The sequence below is a fragment of the Canis aureus genome, chromosome 15 (genome assembly GCF_053574225.1).
Source record: "Canis aureus isolate CA01 chromosome 15, VMU_Caureus_v.1.0, whole genome shotgun sequence".
Taxonomy (NCBI): Eukaryota; Metazoa; Chordata; class Mammalia; order Carnivora; family Canidae; genus Canis; species Canis aureus.
This window is the reverse complement of record NC_135625.1, coordinates 39,140,714-39,161,914: the sequence shown is the minus strand read 5'-3', so window position 1 is coordinate 39,161,914 and position 21,201 is coordinate 39,140,714. Positions and strand designations below refer to the sequence as shown.

The following is a 21,201-nucleotide window of genomic DNA, read 5'->3' as shown; positions in this document are numbered from 1 at the left end:
AGGTCGTGATCCTGGGGTTTTGGGATTGAGTAACGCATCAGGCTTCCTGTGGGGAGCCTGCTTCTCCCTCCGCCTATGTCTCTGCCTCTCTGTTGTCTCTCATGAATAAGTAAGTAAAATCTTAAAAACAAAAACCCCCACAAAATCCGAGAAAGCTGGGCTAGGGTTACAACATTTGGCAGATAAATTAATACAGGATATTCAGTTAAATGTGTGGGTCATATGAAAACATAATTTTTCAGTATGTCTCATGCAGTATCTGAGACATACTAATGCTAAAAGTTGTTTCTATGAAATTCAGATTGAACCAAGCATCATGTATTTTATTTGGCAGCCTTACACTGGCCAGCTTACCAGAGCAGAGATGGACTTTTTTACTTATTTGATATAAAAATGAGTTTTGGGTCAACTGAAAGGATCTCTACCCTAGAGGGTAATTGCAGAAGTGAATGGATTCTTTAAAATAATCAATTTCCATAACACCTATCAAGAATCATGCCATGTTTACAAATTAGTAATTTATTGTTTCTACATTGATAATGGGGATATTCATCAGAATATATTTTTAGGGTCATCTTGTACTTAACTCACTGCAGAGGGATGTTTTATTTCTTTTTATCACCTATCCTAATATTAGCTATTGCTGAATTTCTCTTTAATAAAAAAGTAGATGCAAAGACTTTATTTAGCAAGACTGAAAATAAAACTAAGATAAAAATTCTCACCTTTAGTATTGTCTAAAACAATTCCTGCAGCTATCAACGCACCCAAGGTAATTAGTCCAGCATATGAGAGTGATTAATAAAACATTTTGCATTTACGAAGGGGGTCAATTAAACTCTCGAGGCTTTGAAAGTAGAGTTAGTCTGACTAGTCAATCACCAGCTTACACAAAAACAGAAATAAAAAGAAATGGAAATACAAACAGAAACTGATTGGCTATTACCTCTTTTCTAAGGAAGCAATAGAGACAGTGGCTCAAACCCTACTGAATAGAACTAAAGAAGTAGCAGTTAAGTTCACAGACACAGAGCAGCCACTAGCCAACACACAGGTTTATTCTCAACTGAGGATTGAGGTTTATCTTCAAACTTAAATTGATCAGATCGCTAGTAAATACTTGATCTCACTTTCACAACTTACTCTCTGTAAATGGCAAAGTTATCAGTGCTGAAAGATACACAGGCTCATAGAAATTACAACAGACTATTTAGAAAACAACTTTTTTTTTGGGTCAACACATTGCCAAAATTCTGTAAATTATTTTTTTCCCTCCTTCAACTTGATATGACCACAGATTCCTTCAAATTTATTTTAGGCTTATAAAAATTATTAACAAACTTTGGCTTCCTTGCAAATATTCTGTCCTTATATTAAAAAAGTGATTAAAAACAGTACTGAGTATGAACCATTTCTGTAAAGTTTAATGAGAAACATTCAACCAAGGTGACTTTTCCTTGAAAAAAATACTACAAAAACTGAATTTTATAAACAGTTACTTATTTTGATAGAAGTTCCATTTACAAATAGCAGCCATGACTTTATTGCCTACAAAAGTGTAGGCTGTCACATTTTACATGTTTAGAATTCAAATGTTTTAAGATCAGATTTTCTAGTAAGTGCTGAAGACACAAAGTCACACAGACTGGTTAGTTGTCCCATGCTAAGGAAACTGCTGACTTCCATGATTTTACTATTCAGGCAGATACAGATAACCAGTGAATTTAAACTCAGGGATACTACAACATATTTTTTGTTCAAAGAGGAAGCAACATTAGCATTGATGGGGGCAGGGGCAGCAGGATTTAATTTTATTGAGGCTCTTGTGGTTAAAGTGTATCTAGTGCAAGGGACAAGCTATCAGAGGATGTTAGTATTAGGCTTTCAAGTGAATAACCTGAGCAAACGTGCTTTACAGAAGCTGAGATATCCTTACTTTTTATTCAATTGAAGTAGTATTTTCTGAGGCCTAGGCAACAAGGCTCAGAGGAGAGGGAGCAAACAAATATGTAAATTGGGGATGCTGGACACCATGTGTCATGTTGCTCCTAACAAGTGATTAATGGCATTGAGACGCGAGGAGGGGGGAGTGTATCTTAATAATAGATACCTATGTTGGCCTTGGGGGACTGTCTTCTGCAAGCACTTCTGAGCATGTTAAAATCCATCATTCCTATGAACAGTTGGTTGCTTGCACTAAGTGTGACCAGGACCAGTGGTTTGAGAATTCTAAGTCTCAGATATTTGAACAGAGAAGGGCAACAGTTGAACGAAGAGAAGTTAACATTTTGTTTTTACTTAAGCAGGTTGAATGCTCCCCAAACTCTTGACAGTCCTGGTGCTACTTGGGAGCAAGCTGGGCCGAATTCTGGGGCCACTCAATAAACCAGAAGTCTGGGCATGGGACCAAAAATGAGGTGGGGGATCTGTGCCAGAAAGTATCATTCATAGTATCACTGAGGGAAAAGGGGTACAGTGGTAGGTTTTTGTTGGTGGTGATGGTGTGTGTGGCGGGGGGCAGCTAATAGCAAGGCCAAATCCTAGGCCACAGTTTGTCATGGAGAATACCAATATGCTTGCAAGTTAAATGGAGATAACCCAACAATGTGGTACGCAACTCACAATCTACATAAGCTGGACACCACTATCCCAGTCACTCCAATTTCAGGATATAAGAAAACCTTTCTCTCATGTTTCTCCTCCTCCATCCCAAACCTCCCAGAGTGACGTAAATTTTCCTAATTAGAAATGGGAAAAAAGAAAAACCTAAAACATTGGAACAGATTTTGATGCAGCCCTTCTAACCCAGGAACCTGGGCATGAACTCTTGACGTGTACCCTCACAGCTGTCTCTGGAGATTTGGCATTCAATCTGACGCCTGTGTGGCTGTTGGTGCCCTAGATTTTTAAAAAATGTGCTATTTAGTGGGCTCCCTTTTTATCACTGTCAGACCATCAGCATAAGCTCTGAGCATTAAGACTAGGAGATCTTTCAGGTGACCTTCCTCTGCTCCCAAAGGAGCTCTTCAACATAGAATCTCCACAATAAGATGCTAGATCTCAAGGAACATAATGTAGTTTGCCAAGCAGGTATCACGGTGTCTGAGAGATGGAAGATCTCACTTCAGCAGCTAGTAAGACACTTGGGTTATTTGTTCCTATCTTCCTAATGCTGAGTGGAATCAACGAACAGATTCGAGAGGGGGGAAACCCCCCCCCAAAACCCCAAATCACAGAACAAGTGAAAAGTTTTAAGAGTTATGTGGTGGTGCCCAAACCCTGACACAGGAATGTAGTCAAAAACCACCGCTCTTTGAGCCCTGGGGCAAGGAGGGTAGCGTGTAGAAAAGCTTGCAAAACCTAGCACCAGTCCTTCCTTATGAGGACTCGACAAAGCGCGCTTCTGAAGTAACTCACATATGCAGACAAAAATACCAGCAAAGCCAAACGTTCTCTGCAGCTGTTCTCCCCAGCTCTGCTGGCAGACTCACAAGTACACAGTTGCTCAGTTGCTGAGTCTCACCCACAGGCATCTCCTACCTTAGAGGCGGGGGTGAGAAAATTGGACCGCAATTTCCCAAATCAGGGAAAGGAAATCACCCCAAGGCCACGCCCTCTCCTCCCACTCTGTAATGATCAAATCCCTACTTAAGCCAGCTTCAAAGGGCTAAAATTAGTGTCTGGAAGTCAAAGGTCAAACCCACCAATCTTAACAGAAATCATCTAACCTGCTTACCTGAATAAGACCCCAAATCATCAATCCCTGCCCTCCCTTCCCAGGAAGGGGAATAGATTTAAATCCATTTCTTCTTTTTTCACCACAGAATGTGGAAGAGAGTCAAAGCAGGTAGTGTGGGAGGGAGGAGCATCCTGGTTCATCATTTAAAAAATAAAGATCTTTTTAAATGTCATCCGAGGCTGTATACAAAAAACTTTCAATTCTCCTCAGGGTCTGCATCCAAGGACTCATCATCCAAAATCAGCTTGTCTGCTAGCCCCTCAAACTGCTTGCCCAGACTGCCTGCAGAGTCCACGAACATGTTCGGGATGTCTTTGCCAAAGTAAATCTTGCTGTTGGAAGCAATGGCTCTGTACTTCATCAGCTGCAGATATTCAGGGGTCAGCTTCAGCTGTAAGAAACAAAGGAGAGAAGACTAGGTGGAGCCAGAAGAAAACTCTGGGTGGTACCCTTCGCTTTTCACAAGGAGAGGAGCTCTGTCAAAGAAAGGTGCCCTCTCTACTCTTTCTGGCCTCTCTGTTCTATTAGTGACAGGGTACTAATGGGTTTGCGAGGTTATAGCTGCCAGTTTTCAGAGTTTCTGTGTTTCACACAATTAAACTTCTGTCGAGGCCTGGCTAAGGGAAGGGGCAACACCTGTCCTGCTCAGCACACGGCCATCACTTCTGGCCAGGAGGGGCTTCGGTGGTGGTGGTGGCCGTGGGACATCGGGAGCTCTCAAACAACATTAGCCCCACACCTAACATACCTCCTCTTTACCAGGCAGTACTGGGCTTTACCTTGTTGGCTTCGGCGAGCTTCATGGCAGTGTAGCACTCCGCATCAGCCTTTGCCTTCTCCCGGGCCAGAAAGGCAGCATCTGAGGGCAAGAATGCAGTGAGTGCAGCACAGAGGTCTCGGGACCACTGGGCCCTGGGGACTCCCCCCAATTGCTTGTGCGACCTTGGGGAGGTGCTCTTTTTCCTCTGTGCTTTGGTTCTCTCTTCTGTGAAATGGGGAAAGAGGCATCTGCCCTCTTTCACAAGTTGTTATGAAAATCAACCACGACAAAGGGGTGCTTGGATGGCATCTCCCTGTGGTGGGGGCTGACTACAAGCACGTCTGTTGCCGTGCCCAGCAGCATCTTTGGTGGCAGTCTTGAGAAAACACTGCCGCCAAGAGACACTTCCTGTTTCCACATGCTTACTCCTCTTCCCCTCCCCGTCTGGGAGGACAGGGGTGCAGCCTGGTCCTCACATGCATTTTCAGAGCTCTCCACATCATCCCTCTAGTGCTGCAGGGCAGAAGCGCAAGGAGCCCACAGGTGGCTCCACCTACAACTGAATGCCACCAACAGAAAACAGCTCGGTCCCTCTCCAACTTCATTGCCCTTTTGTCCCCCATCAGTCATTTCAAAAAGTTTCTAGGTAACAGTGCTTAAGCTGGCACGATGCTGAATAAGAGATATACACACCATGGTCCAGACTGACACCCGTCTGGATGAAGAGCTATTTCAACTTCGACTATGCATGCAATACACTTCCTTAATCTGCGGAGACTAGCTTTTCTGTCAGGCTGAAGCAAAATGTTTGCTACTTGCTCACTTGCCTTGGGAATGAGGCCAGCCTCCTGTGAGTAGTATTTGTAGCAAAGAGCCTGGGAAGAGCCGCCAGCCGTGGGTGGGTTCTGGCTGCACACTCTCAGCATGACCCTGGGCGGAAAGAGTGTGCAGCCTGGCTGGGGTGTTGACTGCATGCGGCCCATTCAAGTGGCCTTAGCACCTGCTTGCAGGTTTTTATAAGAAATACAACGTGTTGTTCTGCTAAGAGCTCCCAACTGAAGAGCCACTGACCTGTAAACTAACTCCTGACTGGCCCCTCACTGGGCCCCCACAGACCTTGAGAGTCCCCGTAGTGAGTACAAGTGGACAGAGCAGTGCTCTGGGCTCTGAGGTCCCAGTTTGAGTCCTAGAATTTGCCTAATTTAAGGCACCACATGAAGGAGAAGGTGAGTGGCAGGAATGAGCTGAGGGCTTAGGGGCAGGGAAGTGAAAGTGAATAATACACAGAAAAGCCAGCAAAGATGACACTTGTCTCCAGCTCCAGTGTTGCTGGTGTTAAAAAGATGTTTCTTTCACACCTGCCTGGGTAACCACTGCAGGGGATGCTGAGTGCAGATTCAGGCCACAGCTGTGGTGTTTACAGACTTGCAAAGGGGCTAGGGAAGGCACAGGGGCCTCACCTCTTCCTTTGCTTCCAACGCCCTGAGACCCTTGCCAGACAGCAAGGGACTGAGACGATTTCTTTTCCTTGGGCCTAACACGAGCAAGTTTGGCCATACTCAGTGGACATCTGCTGGGCGAGTGAATGCCCTCTGAAGTGGAAAACTGATTGCCAGCCTAGCCCTTATTCCCCCCAAACTCAATTCAAAGCACAGAGAAAAAGTGATTTTCTAAAGAAATCATCACATCTTAGAACAAAGATGAAAGAGTGAAGGAAAAGGCTCTCCCACCACCTTGCCACAAAGGTAGGGTGTAAGGAAAACTCCGGCATTCACTTCACCCGTGCTCACCTTCAATTTCAGAAATCTTCTTCTCGGTCTCCTTCTCCATCACCTTCTGCCCATAGGTGATTTCTGCGACCTGGGCCACTTTTTCTGCCTCTACAGTAATGAAGTTGAGAGAAGGCTCAGAGCACTGGTATTTCAAAAGCTGGACTGAGTTCCACCTTTCCTGAGTCCCTGATGCAGGGCGGTGGGGAAGCTCAGAGGGAGAACGTCAGAGGGGAACTGCGGCGGGCACACGTGGGCTGTGCCAGTGTGCACGGTACCATGACACCAGCACAAGACAGTGAACGGGGAGACCTGGGCCCTCTGGCAAAAGTGGGGAGCAAGCCCTAACCTCCCTCCTAAGTCACAAGAGTATTTCTCCCCAAGGGATAGTCTAAAGATAAGAGTTTCTTCCTGCCATGTCACCTTGGGAAGCAGTAGTAGTTAATAATCTAGTGTAGTGGTTATGAACCAAGTTCTGGACAGAGTCCCTGGGTTTGATCCCTGTTTCTACCACTTACTTGCCATGTGACATTGTGCACCTTATTTAACCCTCTGGTCTTCGGTTCAATAAAATGAGGTTAACGATAGTAACTACCTTACCTCATGGCTGGGAGAAGTGAGGTACTTCATATTTACATGTGTTTAGAAAAAAGTACATGACTCGTGGTAAGTGCTCAATAGGTGCTGGCCATTATTACTATCCATTAAGAATTAACACGAAAATTTCCGTTCATTTCAGAGATAATGGGGAGACTCAAAACTCACTGCCCCTGGCCATGATCTGATGACTTCAGCTTTGTTTCTGGGTGTATGAATGCCCCTCTTGTACCTGGCAAGGGTTTGGAGGACCTGGCAGCTTCCTGCCACCACACCCCCGCCCCCAACCTTTGCCCTGAAAGGAGGTCACAGAACCACATTCAGACCGATGAGGGCCTTCTTCCGCTCCGTCTCAGCCTCCTTCTCCACCACCTTCTGTTTCTGGGCTGCAATGAGAAGTTTCGTCTTCTCACTTTCCCTGAAGGGAAAAAAAGTATGCAGCTGTGAGGCTGCCATGGAAGAAGCTTCCCAGGACCTTCACTGTCCCCCGGAGAAGCCAAACTTTGCTGCAGAGAGGCAAACTGTGAGTTCTTACTCTCTCCTGGAAGGCTGTTGAATGTCCCAAGTAAAAGCAGATCTGTTGCAGACAGTAACATGGCTCTTTCTGCTCCAAAGTAACTCATTTGTGGGAAATAAAGCATAATTTACCTTGGTAAAATGCACCTGCCTGCTCACTTAACCACCCTTCCCTCCCATCTTCTTTGGCATGAGCCATAAAGCACAAACAATGCCCCCTGGCCCTTTTTAAAGCATCACTGCTTGAAAGGGCTTCTCCTGTGGCTCTCAATCACCGCTATGGAGTCCAGGTGATTGTCCCAACACACTCGCTCCATCTGACAGAGCAAGGGGCTGTAACGAAGACTCAAGAAGGGGAATAAACACCTGGTACAGCTTTGGTTCACACTGGGATGGGATGGGGTGTGGGGGAGAGTGGGGGGGCATAGCTTGGGTGGAGGGAATACTCACATCAACTCATAGTTTCTGCGGATCGCCTCAGGTATATTGGGTTTTGTCACCCGCACAGCCTGGAGAAGGATAAAAATAGCACTGGATGGGAAGGTGAGGGTGGTAAGGGACATAAGCAGTTCCCACTTGCCCTTGGTTTTCCTGCAAAGAAAGGACATCCCTTGCGGGGGGTGGATGGGTACAGAATCCATCTTCCGCAGGAGGTTCTCCATTGTGGCAATGCTTACTTGGATGACAAGCCCGGGGGCCATGGAGGTCAGGTCCTGCTGTAGAGCCAGCTTGAGGTTTTCATCAATCTGATCTGGAATCAAGACAGACAGAAAAGGTTGTTGTTACACTTTTTAGGCAGGATGGAGGAAAGTATGGGGGTAGAGTACAAACTAAAATACATGCTCAAGAATGCACCTGACAGGCAAAAGGTCTTTCCGAGGCTGCGTGCTTATTAGAACCCAGAAATCTAAAGATTCCCTGCACATCTTTCAAAACAACACACCTCTACATTAGCTGGATGTGAGAGTAACCTTTTCTTGTGGCCTCTAGACGAAATCACTGAGGTTGCTGAAAATATCAACCTTGCCCAAAGGAAACCGAGCTTTAAAAAGAGAAAGAACAAACAATTCTTGCACATTTCTTGAGTCAGGCCTTTCCCTAGACAACAGCAGCTAAAGAGAAGGCAGGCACCCCATTTCGAGAGGAAGGTGGAGTGGCTATGGTAGGTACTTTGAAGAGACCCAAACACAAGAAATGCAGTCATTTTAGAAGTTTCTAAAAGAAAAACAGATGCTGACGTCAACAAAAGCCCCAAGGAAGACTATTTCCATTAAGAACTCCCTCAAATAACACAGGAGGAAAATGAAAATTTATGGTTCTGGAAACGAGCCTGAGTCTTCTGATGTGTCGTTTGCTTTGGCCCTGATTGCTCTGTCTGGAATGCACGTGGGAGTCATTTCATAGGCAAGTGTAGGAAGAGCTCTGACTGGTGCCCACCCCCCTCACCCCTGCCCGCTGTGATCCTGCAGCACCAGAGCTTCCCTCTCAGCTGGAACGTTCTCTTTCTGACCCCCTGCCTGCCAGGTCCTCGGTAAGATCCTTGGCGACACTGAGAAGACTCCACAAAACCAGGCTGGGACATTCGACTGAATCACCTCCTTCACTGTCAGCTGCCACCTGCTTTAAGTGGCTTCTTGGTCATTTGTGCCCAAACAGGAACCTCTGAGGAACCGCAAGTGGAACTCTTGCCTTTAATAGATGCCCAGACCAGACTGAGGCCCACGGAAGTTCAGCGATGTGCTCAAGCTAGTTCGTAGCCAAATAATACACTGTTTAATTACCATGCTTTAATTTTTAGGGCTTAAAACAACACTATCCTCGACTGTTATCTCAGTAAGCAAGGGATTTTAACGTTCTCATGCACTGGATATCCTCTCACAAGCCTCTTATCACAAGGGAGAAATGGCCCCACAAGATAGCACCTCAGACCTGATACATGTTTAACAATTTGACAGCTGTAAATAAACATTACATTTCAGATTTTCTATTTTAAAGGGAATACCAACCAAACTTTGAGACATTCTGTACCTTCCCTAAGTTAATAAAAAATAGTCATTTATTAGACCAAATTACATCTGAGTTAAAGCAGCCGGATGCCTGTGGTCCTGGGCTCATAACTTTCTAGGAAAATCTGGAAGAAATATTTTGCTAGGTGCTTTATTACCAAAGTAATATTGGTAATAAATTGTTTGTTTATACATTACAGTTACATAGATAAATCCAGATTAGGTTATGTTACACAAAAAGGTTGATGCAGGTCAACTTCTGAACAAGAACTATGTAATGCTTTTTATAAAATGGGCAAGCGGATGCATCCATGTAAGCACTAATGAGAATCACACAGTAATGTGGGAAGTCAGGGCTGTGAGTCCTGAGAGGGGAGAACTAGTGGAAAACCTCCCATATTCCAGGAATCGGATTAGAGACGTGAATTCCTCCTTTATAGTCACAGATTCTAAGCAAGACAGTGTTTGCTTGCAAAACTTAGAGAAAAAAAAATTCAAAGCAAATACATTTTTTCCAGCATCTTTGTACAAGAAGCTTCACTAAGCTACTGAATTTCTCAGGCAGTAAGAAGTTTCTTTTTTTTTGTTAGCTTTTTTAAAGCTTTTTTTTTTTTTTTTTTTTTTTTAAAGATTTTATTTATTTGTTCATCAGAGATACAGAGAGAGAGGCAGAGACACAGCAGAGGGAGAAGCAGGCTCCCTACAGGGAGCCTGATGTGGGAGTTGATCCTTCCTGGGATCACTCCCTGAGTCAAAGGCAGATGCTCAACCACTGAGCCACCCAGGTGCCCCTTAAAAATTTTTTTTTAAGTTATCTTCATATCCAACATGGGGCTCAAATTCATGATTCTGAGATCAAGAGCTGCATGCTTCACCAACTGAGCTGGCCAGGTACCCCGACAGGAAGAAGTTTTCTAATGCAAAACAATCTCATAGTTTCATTTTTTCTTCATGGAAATTAGAGTCCTTTGTCTTTTGTTGTTTCAAATGCTTTAAAATATTCATTTAAAAGTTCTAAAACAATGGCTAGAGAAAACTAATGCTATTTTATAAAATGCTATCAGTTTGAGGTTAAAAAAAAAAATAGCAAATTGGGGCACCTGGGTGGCTCAGCAGTTGAGTCTCTGCCTTGGGCTCAGGATGTGATCCTGGGATCCAGGATTGGGTCCCCGCATTGGGCTCCCTGCGTGGAGCCTGCTTCTCCCTCTGCTTGTGTCTCTGCCTCTCTCTGTGTGTCTCTCATGAATAAATATATATATATATATATATATATATATATATATTTTTTTTTTTTTTTTAAGATTTTGCCTTTTTACACAGGCAGAGGGAGAAGCAGGCTCCATGCAGGGAACCCAACGTGGGACTTGATCACAGGTCTCCAGGATCACAACCTGGGCCAAAGGTGGCACTAAACCACTGAGCCACCAGGGCTGCCCCTGAATAAATAAATTTTAGCAAATAAATAGCAAATTAATGAATAAATAGCAAATAAATAGCAAATTAATGAAATTTTTCTTAAAAACACGTTGAATCCAACCCTGTACAGTGAATTTAGACTCACTTTCTATTGCAGAAAAATTAAAAGTGATTCTGACGATTTCTCAAATTGGAAACACAGTGCAACAGGCTAATGGAGATCGCTGGCAGCACTGAGGTTCCTCCTCCTGTCTACTCTGTGAAATGTTCTATCAGGGTCCTTTTGAATGAAGATCCTGGGAAAAGTCACTGTCCTGTCCTAATATCAAGAATAGTTGTAGTACCGTTTACTTTTAGCACTGGCCACTAGAAAACTTCTGGCAGCAAGCGCCAAAATACATAAACACTAAAAACCACCGAAGATCTGTAACAATACTGAACTGTTTCTTTGCTTGCTGCTAAAGTCAGGCTATGTTGACTCTGACTGGCAAAAAGGTCAAAAAGTGTCTACTTAAAACATATGGATTCTCTTAAGTGTTTTCCTATTCATCTCTACCTGTATAGGCTTAAAGAAACTAGGAACTTTAAGAAGTTATGGTCCCTGTCCCACTTCTAGAATTAAATGTGAAGCCTACCATCCTCCTCACCTTTCCTGAGTGCCCTTCATTCAGTGTGGCGTACGGAGAAGCACTCTGAAGCAAGAGCCAGGGGAGGCAGGTTCTAGCCTCATTCCTGCTACCAACTAGCTTTGCAATGTTCTCTGTGGGCTTCAGTCCCCTTATCTGAAGATGAGGCTGTTGGGCTGGATAATCTCTAAGGTTCTTCTAGAACAGACCCTGTCTTCATTACAGAAGGCTGTTTCAGGGACAGTAGGAACACCCTGCCTTCCAGTCCTCTGATTTGGGCCAGGAGTTCCCTAGTCCACCGTGATCCCCATGCCCAAAGCTCACCTGCTTTCACAACCTTGTGCCACTGTCATCAACATTTTCTAGGAATTCTGCATGTAACCTGTTCCCGAGCACCAGGTTCTCTGACATTTCCTGTACCCCTGAACCCATCCTCCCCTAGCATGGCTCAGAAGCAGGCTGTGGGGGAAACAGCTGCTGAGGCCTGCTGCGGCCACCAGAGGCCTTCTTACCAAAGAGCTCAATGTAGACCTCCTGAAGCGTGTGCACACTGCAGAACTGGTTCAGTTCATGGTGGATCTTGTTGAAGATGAGGGCCTTGTCGTAGTCAGCAGTATAGTTCTTCACTATGTCATACACTGTGAGGGAAGGAGGGATTGCGGAGTAAGAAAAGGCAGGACTCTCTTGCTCAGACCCAGCAGCTCTCTCTGCCGGGGGTGGGGGACATGCTAGGCAAAGTAAGCTGAAGGTGAAGGTCAACTGGAAAAACGTACCTGCATTGGGGACCAAGAAGTTCACCACTTCAATTCGGTCAAAGTAGATCATTACACCACCACTGTTGGGGGAAGAATGAACAAAGAGGTCACCAGTAGGCTCTGGAATATAGTGCAGTCTCTGGGTGATGGCATAAGGTGTGTGACTTGGCAGCAAAGGAGCAGCAGAGTTCATGGGAGGCCAGAAGCCAGGATGGATCTCCAAGTAGGAATCTTCTGAGCTTAGAGAAAGAACACAATCTCCCAGAAAACCACACCTCCTGGAGTGCCTGGGTGGCTCAGTCAGTTAACTGTCTGCCTTGGGCTCCAGCCAGAGTCCTGAGCCCTGAGCCCTGCATCAGGCTTCCTGCTCAGCGGGGAGTCTGCTTCTTCCTCTTAGTCTGCCCCTTTCTCCTGCTCATACTCACTCTTGTGCATTCTGTCTCAAATAAGTAAAAAATTAAAATCTTAATTTTAAAAAGAAAAAAAAAACCACACTTCCTTAAAATATCTCCATGAGGAGAAAAGTGAAACTTCTGGGGTGCCACTAAGAAAAGAATAGTTCGTATCTTTGGAATCTGCAATGCCTTTTGATTAAAGCAATCAATTGAAGGGAAAAGTCAAGGAATTCTCAGAGCTTAGAAGGCCACAGTGGAATTTTATGGTCACCATTTCTCACTTTGTCTTCACCATGACTTTGTTTCAGCACTTCCCCTTCCCTGCAAATATTCATTATAAATAATTTTAAGCAGACAGAAATATTGAAAAAATAGTACAACTACTGTCCATACACAAACACCTATATTGAGCAATTAACAATTTTACCTTACAGATCTGCATTTTCATGCTGAATATTTCAAAGTTCCAGTCATGATACTCTTCCCCCTTAAAATATCAGTAAGCAACACTCACCAAGGAATAATGACATTCTCCTATGTAGTCTAACTCTGTTCCCAAACCTAAGAAAATTAGCAATAATTCCTTAACAGCGTCTAATACCCAGTCCTTATTCCAGTCTCCCCAATTTTCCTGTTATGGGCTGAATTGTGTGCCCTTCAAAAATCAACTTGCTGAAATTCTAAATAAAACCCCCATGTGACTGTATTGAGATAGGGCCTTAAGGTAGTAATTAAGGCTCCATGAAGCCATAGGTGGGGCCCTAACCTGATCGGCCTGGTAAAGGCAAAGAGGCAGACACCAGAGATTTTCTCTCTGTGTGCATGGAGGAAAGGGCACATGAGGACACGGCATAGTGGCCATCTGCAAGCGAGGAAAAGAGGCTTCACTAGAAACCAACTTTGCTGGCACCTTGGACTCTGAGTTTCCACTCAGTCTGTGGCACTCTCTTATGGCCACCCGAGCTGACAGTCCCCCTGTGTCTTTCATAGATGGTGTTCTTGAACCAGGTTCTAATTAAGGCTCATCATTGCTTTGTTAATGTCTTTCATGTCTCCTTTACAACCCAAAGCTCCTCCTTGTGATGCAATCAGGCCATTTGTCCTGTGTGATGCCCTAATCCTGGATTTGCCCTCCTTGAATGTTTCCCTGTGGTGGTGTTTGTTACTCTATTCCTTTTTTCTTTTCTTAAAGATTTTATTTATTTATTCATAAGAGACACACAGAGAGAAGCAGAGACATAGGCAGAGGGAGAAGCAGGCTCCCTGTGAGGAGTCTGATGCAGGACTTGATCCCAGGACCCCAGGATCATGCCCTGAGCTAAGGGTAGATGCTCAACCACTGAGCCACCCAGGTATCCCTCTTACTTTATTCCAATTTAGATCTTTACCTTCCAATCAGACTACCAGACTGGTGTTCTGCTTGGATTTCCAGACCCCCCAAGGTCACCCTCCACCTTTACGACATTCTCCATAGCTGGTTATGCTAAACGTACCTTCTTCTATCAAGTCATTTATCTGCTAAAAGCTTCTGGTGGATCTTCACTTGTCACAGAAAAAGCCCAAACTTAGCACAGCATTCAAGGCCCTCCCAAACCTGTCTACCTTCTGTGATTTTCCCTACTGCACTGCACTGCCTAGTCACACTGGCACCTAGCGAGCCAGAAGGCAGGGAACTTGGTGGAACCACCCAGAAGGAATGCTTCTCTTCACGGTCTATAACTGTAGCCAGATGGTCCTCCCGCTGATGCAGGCTTGACTGCTTCACTCCAGGCACCTTACCTAGTTCCGCATGGCACGTTCTTCACCTCATCTGTCTGCAGTGTGGTCTAGAAATAGAAGAGACATAAAAGGATGTAAGATGGGCAGTGCTGAGCAAAGTAGCTTAGTTTTGGAATCCCAAATGGCCTGGTCCTTGAGGTTAACTGGGTTGAGCTTTGCCCTTGTTAAACATGAACACTCAGCCTAATCTTTATTTACACAGAGTGTGAGGCCCAGACGAACAAAGGTACGCAAGCCCAGCCTCACTGTAAGTGAATCATCACACGAAAAAGCTGAGTAAAAATGGTTTAATGAAAACAACCCTGGATTAGGAGTCTTAAGACCCATCTTTACCTCTGCTGTCTTCCTTTACTAGTCTCAAAACAAGAGGATTCTGTATTTAACCTGGCTCAACCCCTTCTCAGAATTACTGTTAGACTCCTGAGATCCTGGGCATAAATGCACTCTGAAAACCATCAAGCACAGGAAATGGCAGAAGAAATGAACAGAGAATGCTGATGAGGTGCTCCAGGATATTTTCCTGGGTCAGTTTAAAAGTCATTTTCTAAATCTCCTTAACCCTTGTAGCTGGACATACTTCAAAGATGGCTAGTTTAACTTAGCCAGGCTTTAGATCTATCATAACTAATCCTACTTTTCCTTCAAATGTCATTTCCCTTCACCAAGTCCAACTTTCCTTTCCCCTAACCCTCCAAATTATGTTTACATCTATGAAGTTCAAATAAGAACCAGCAAAATTACTGTGTTTCATTTCCATTTATCTTGGTAGCCTGTGATTTAAACACACAGACACACACATCCTACTTCTCCTTCTATACATTCGGAACTGATTCTTCTCTGGCTCTACCTTGAAGTGAAAAAATAATTCCCAGCTGGGAGTGATGGGCCAATGCAATGACCCCATTCAGCTATTTCAACAGTCAAATAAAGCTCTAGAGTATGTGGTTCATGGAGCCTCATTCTTTATATATATATATATACACACACACACACACACACATATATATGTATATATACATAAACACATATATATATATCATATATATCTACAGGACATAGATCCTATCAAGGAATCCTGTATATATGATTCCTTGAAAAGGCATTATACTCATGTAATGGGAAATAATTCCAAATCATGTGTTGGTAAACACCCCAAACCTGCAGTGGCTCAAACACACCCTACACACTGAGTTTACCTGCACAGACTTATATGAGGTGATGAAAGGAAGCATGAGATGGAAACCTGGGCCGCTGGTAGAAGTCAGGAGGGCTCCACCTCTGCAGAGGAGGAAGAGAGAAACAGTTTAGCAAGAGGTATTGATCACAGCAATACTATTTGCACTGACTTTCTCTATAGTCCCATACATGTTTCATACAGTGACACGTGCCTGAGCCATGTCCACAGACCCCTTCCTCTCAGCTCAACCCTCATATTATAGGAAGCCTGATAGTAAAACATAAAACCATCATTCATGCTTTTGCAGCAGGAAAATAGGCACATGGGCTAGGCGGAATGAAGACAGCAGGATCCCCGGCAATCCTTAACAGATGAGAAGTTTCACTTGGTCATATCCATTGCGGCAATCCATGGGGGCGGTTAAGTCCAGTAATACAATTATCCAATCAACTGCAGTAATGTTGGAGTCCAGGGGCACGAACAAGCAAAAGAATAATTTTCAGAATGCTTTAAAAAACATATATGTACTTTTTTTTGGGCAGAATTACCTTTATAACCAAGTTATGTGTAAAGGGTAACAAAATTAAAGCCTTTTTGGGGGACATATGAGCAGAATGTGGGGAGAAATAAAGCAGAGAGTGGAGCCCAATGAGGCTTCCAGAACTTGCTACTGGCAGTCCAGGAATAGGCATCTTGGGCATATATACGGAGGAATTCATAAAGACTTAAAGCAAAAGACTTGGTCATGGAGGTTACTGGAAGGAAAGCAACCCAAGATTTAGAAGTGCTTCTTTGCTTTGTATTATGAAGAAAATACACTATTTTTTTTTTTTTTCAAAAAAGACAGTAACAAAATAGACAGTAACACAACGGGTTCCTTTCTTGTAAGAACTACTATCCTAGGGCTTGCCTTGACAGATATATGTCAATCTGCAGGATTCTTCTTTTTTCTTGAAATGTTAATTTTAATGAGTGGGTACAAACTAGCGGAGCAGGCCAGCTCCTCAAGTGGCCATCATGAACTGGTGCTCACTGGAGGTAACTTTGTGGCACCAGGATGCCTGCAAGGGATATAGGAGAAAACAATGTTTCAGGGATGATCTGCAAGCACTGGTTTCCTTCAGATTTTGTCTCTAAATCTCTATACACATTTATGGTTCGCCATCCATGGCATCAATGTAAGATTAAGTTTTATAAATGTATATGAGTGTGGGTGTACACCTGTTTCCATGGTCACTGACACAACAGCTCAATCTAAAAGACTCCTCTACTCAATATTCACAGATGTCCAATAGAATCGGCCAGTGACTAGGAAAGTCATTTAACAGGAAGTTGCAAGCTTCTTCCTGTCTCTTCCTTACCTGTAATACACCCCAATATGTCCCTCTTCTATCTTGTGCACAGCTGAGAAGAGAGATGCACAAAAGAAACTGGTAGCCACAGCCACAACTGCTCCCAACTGAGCCATCAGCGAACCTGTATCCTGGGGAAAAAGACGCAGGAAAATGTGTGTGGCCCGACATGCACGAGAAAAGCCGTGACAGGAAGAGCCCCTCACTAAGCTGAGCTTCCTGCAAGTGGCTCAGACCCAGCCTGTTGAAGCCTGAACACAAGGCTACGCCAACAACCCGCCTCATGCTTGCTCTCAGGCAACGTTCCCACTCCTTCCTTCACTGTGGGATTATATTCCCTACCTCCTTGAGGAGGCAGTGGCCCCAGAGACAGCCGGGCCCGAGAGAGAAGCAGAGCCAACTGGGCAGCGTTCAGAACACAGCCTTCTCTTCCTGGGAACACGAATGTGCTGTCACTGGAGACACTCCTACTAGTAAAAGGGAAGAGAGGCAGCTGCAGTAGGTTGCCCAAATTACAGAGGATGTCAAGTGACAGGCAGTTGTGGCTGTGTAATGCTGGTCAGAGCCTGCCGTCCTAATTGCCTGCCACTCCAAAGGAAACCATTATTTACTCCTTTCAGATGCTGGGGCGACAGAGGCAGCATGAGAGCAGAGTTGCACGGTGGGGTTCTCTGGCCTTCCGTCCACCTTCCCAGTTATTCCTTCGGCCCTAAGCGGCAGGGGAGGGCTCTGAATACACCCTCCCGTACACTTGACTGGCACTTTGCACCCGACGGGTCCCCAAGCGCAGGGTTAGAGCAGAAGAGGGCTCCCCAGGGTGGGAAGACCGGGGTCCCGGGTCCCAGGGAGTGCCAGCGCCAGGAGGACAGACAGCTGGCGTCCAGGCTCATTTCCCGGGCCCTGAAGGATCTGGAAAAACGATGGCAACGGAAGAAGCTCCCAGTCAGGCGGCCCGGGGGCCCCCGCGCGGGGCGTGGACCCCGCCTCCCGGGGCTAACAGGACTCGGGCTCGGACATCTGCAAGGCGCTGCTTTTACCGTGACCGACTCCAGCTACCGATCTGCAGCTGCGTCCTGTCTGCAAGTGCCCCCCTCCCCTCCCCTCCCCGCCCCTTCCCTGCCCTCCCCCGACAGGGGGTCGCGCGTCCCAAGCGCTCGGGGCTCGCGGGGAAGGGACGGAACAGACAGGGATGGCTTTCTTGGTCCTGAGGGAGGGGGGTGGCTGGGCCCGGGGCCCGGGAGGACCGCTGAGAAGCTCCGGCCGGGAGCCGCAACTAGGCCCAGCGCGCACGCTAAGGGGCGGGGGCCGCGTACCAGGCTGTCCCTCCAGGCGCTCCGTACTCGTCCGAACCCCAGGGCAACCGTAGAAACCGCCACGCCCTCCACACGCTACTTCCTTCCGGGCCCGTCGCTCTGATGACGCCATTAGTTCACGCGAGAAGAGCCCCCACCCTTAGCGCGCCAGCCCCGCCCCCGCGCTCCGACCTGTCGGAGTCCGCGCATGGGCACCAGGCGGCGCCCGCGGCTGGGTCCGGCGGGTCAGGACCTGGGTTTAGGCTTCGCGGGTGGGGACGGTGCGCAGCGCCTGGAGGGTGACGCGGCGGAGAACGCTAGTGGCCGCGGTGCTGAGTGACTGAGGGTGTCGCTTTCCGAAGTTCCAGCTTCGGAATTTGCTCCGGATCTCCCCGCCCCCCGCGCCCCGCGTGTGTTGTTTTTCGGAGCGGGTACAGCGAGCTGCAGCCCTTCTCGCCCTCTGCTCGCGCTTTTCTACGGCGCGGCGGAACCTAGCACATCTTTTAGTGCGTGCATTAGCACCGTGACCTCGTTCATCAACAAACAGTCCCTATTTGGGATTGCCCTTTATGCTTTTTTTTTTTTTTTTAGGATCCTTGGCCTTTGAGGTCCTCACGGCACTATTTCAACAGCTGAAGAAGGAATTATTCGAGTTTTAGCAGAATCTTGAGCTCAGTGAGGCGCGAGGGTGACAGTGGATGAAAGCCTCCTTGGCGCTTCTTAACCATCGGGAGCTTAACTGCCTTTGTAACACCGGCCAGCTTAGCTTACGCCGCCCCCCCCCCCCTTACAGGACTGTAAGCTCCTTGAGGGCAGGGGCTGCGTCTGCACTTCCCGTGCTCAGTAAGTGCACACTGGAGGCACCGTGGCATCAGGAGCAGGATCCTGACCTCGAGTGTCCTGGTCTGAGGGCTTCACATTGTCCGCAGCCTTGGCTGTTCAGCAGCAGCGCGCTGGGGCCTTTCTAATTCAGCTGCTGAAGTTATTTTTGTTTGCAGGAGAGAACGTCCACTTAATTGCAGCCCTCAGTAAATGAAAAGCTTTTACACAGAGAAGATGGCAAGATGGTGGTGGTAGACAGATTCAGGACACAGGCAAAGGAAAGCATAGGTTTTCCAGGCGTATCTGCTTGGAATTCACCCTGGGTTTGCTCTGGATGAGTCTGTGCTGGGATGCCTTGGCATTGAATGGTGAAGCCCACACGTGGCTGCCTGGTGCTGCTGCCTGGGCACTCGGTGTGCCCACCTCTGTCAGTGAGGGCTCTTGTCTTAGCCTGTGGCTACAAATCCCCCCTCCTCCCAGCTGGCCAATCTCCTGATCCATCCTTTCGGCACCTAAGGGCTTTTTGTCTACGGGCTCAGTGATATAATTCAGCTGGTCGCACTTAATACGTTTATTTAATAGTTGAGTGAATGAGTCAGAAAAATGGAAATATTGAGGTTTATCAGCCCAAGCGATGGGCCTTCATGTGCAGCATAAAGGATTTGAATTAGTTGTAATTTAAGAATTTCCTGACTGTTAACTTTGGCATGAACTGTGAGTGGAAGTTGTGGGATTCTGTTCTCAAGAAGCTTTTTGCCAGGCCTGAGCTATTTAACTGTGGCATTGCCTAGAGGCTGGGGATGAACTTCAGTAGATGGTCTAGCATTTCTGAAAATCATTTTCTTAAGGCCCCCTGTGATTTTTCTGACAATATCCAGCATTATCAAGCAGCAGGTAAGCCTGTGATGATTTGTTTAACAAAAGTGTTTAAAAACCCATTTTTAAAAAACAACTTGTGGTAAAAGAGTTGCGGTTAAGTGTAGATACTCCACAGTCAGATTGCTGAATTTGAATCCTACCCCTTCACTCCACTCCACGCCTCCTGTTAGCTGTGTGACCTTGGAAAATGAATTAATCTATCTGTGCTCCAATTTCTTTATCTATAAAATGGGGGCAATAATAGTATGAACCTTCTAGGACTGTTGTAAGCAATAAATGGCTGATCAAGGAAAGCACTTACACAATGAGATAACACTTCACACCTATCAGAATGGCTAGACTCAGACAAGAAATAACAGGTGCTGGCCAGGATGTGGTGAAAAGGGAACCCTCATGTGCTGTTGTTAGGAATGTAAATTGGTATGACCACAGTGGAAAGCAATATGGAGGTTTCTCAAAAAATTAAAAGTAGAAATACCATATGATCCAGTAATTCCATTACTGGATATTTATCCAAAGAAAATGAAAACACTAATTTGAAAAGATACATGCACCACTATGTTTATTACAGCATTATTTACGATAGCCACGATGTGGAAGCAGCCCAAGTGTCCATCCCTGGATGAATGGTAGTGGCGTATGTGGGGTATATATACACAATGAAACGTTATTCAGCCATAAAACAATGAAGTTTTGCCACTTGTAACAACATGGATGGACCTAGTGGGTATTATGGTAAGTGAAATAAGTCAGACAGAAAAAGACAAATGCCATATGATTTCACTTATATGTGGAATCTAAAAAACAACAAATGAACAAACAAGCAAAACACCAGGCTCTTAAATACAGAGAACAAACTGGTACTTTCCAGAAAGGAAGTAGGTGGGTGGATAGGTGAAATAGGCAAAAGGGATTAAGAGGCACAAACTTCCAGTTATAAAATAATTAAGTCATGAAGATGAAAAGCACAGCATAGGGAATATGGACAATAATATTGTAATTATGTTGTTTGGTGACAGATGGTGACTACACTTATCATAGTGAGCACTGAGTCATGTACAGAATTGTTAGATCACTGTGTTGTGGACATGAGACTAATATGACATTGTATATCACCTATACTTCAAGAAAAAAAGCATACACAATGTTTGGCACATTTTAAGTCTTCAATAATGTTAGCTGTTGCTGCTTTAAATAGCAAATTCCTGTAACATGTTCTTGTCTGTTTGTGGATTTGGATTATTAATGTGACAGAAGGTGAGAGAAGGATAAGCTTAAAGTTATGTGGTATTGAGTAATAACCAAATGAAGGCTTATCAAA

At 45.4% G+C, this 21,201-nt stretch overlaps 1 protein-coding gene across 10 annotated transcripts; it reads right to left on the bottom strand.

The window, feature by feature from the left end:
* Window positions 1-1,037: 1,037 nt before the first annotated feature.
* ERLIN2 (ER lipid raft associated 2) lies at window positions 1,038-18,353 on the bottom strand. 10 transcript variants are annotated; one of them, XM_077849136.1, is made up of 13 exons: window positions 18,201-18,219; window positions 17,230-17,354; window positions 16,897-17,018; window positions 15,555-15,636; window positions 14,359-14,405; window positions 12,203-12,264; window positions 11,942-12,067; window positions 8,059-8,132; window positions 7,832-7,890; window positions 7,192-7,283; window positions 6,290-6,379; window positions 4,519-4,598; window positions 1,038-4,130 (listed from the first exon to the last, which is right to left on the bottom strand). In XM_077849136.1, the coding sequence occupies exons 3-13, from the start codon at window positions 17,001-17,003 to the stop codon at window positions 3,936-3,938; spliced, it is 1,014 nt and encodes a 337-aa protein (XP_077705262.1). In that variant the 5' UTR covers window positions 17,004-17,018; window positions 17,230-17,354; window positions 18,201-18,219; the 3' UTR covers window positions 1,038-3,935. The 10 variants fall into 10 exon arrangements, with proteins under 10 accessions (XP_077705262.1, XP_077705260.1, XP_077705261.1 ...); XM_077849134.1 differs by having other exon boundaries at window positions 18,073-18,205; XM_077849135.1 differs by lacking the exon at window positions 18,201-18,219 and adding an exon at window positions 17,925-17,943.
* Between the last annotated feature and the right edge of the window lie 2,848 nt (window positions 18,354-21,201).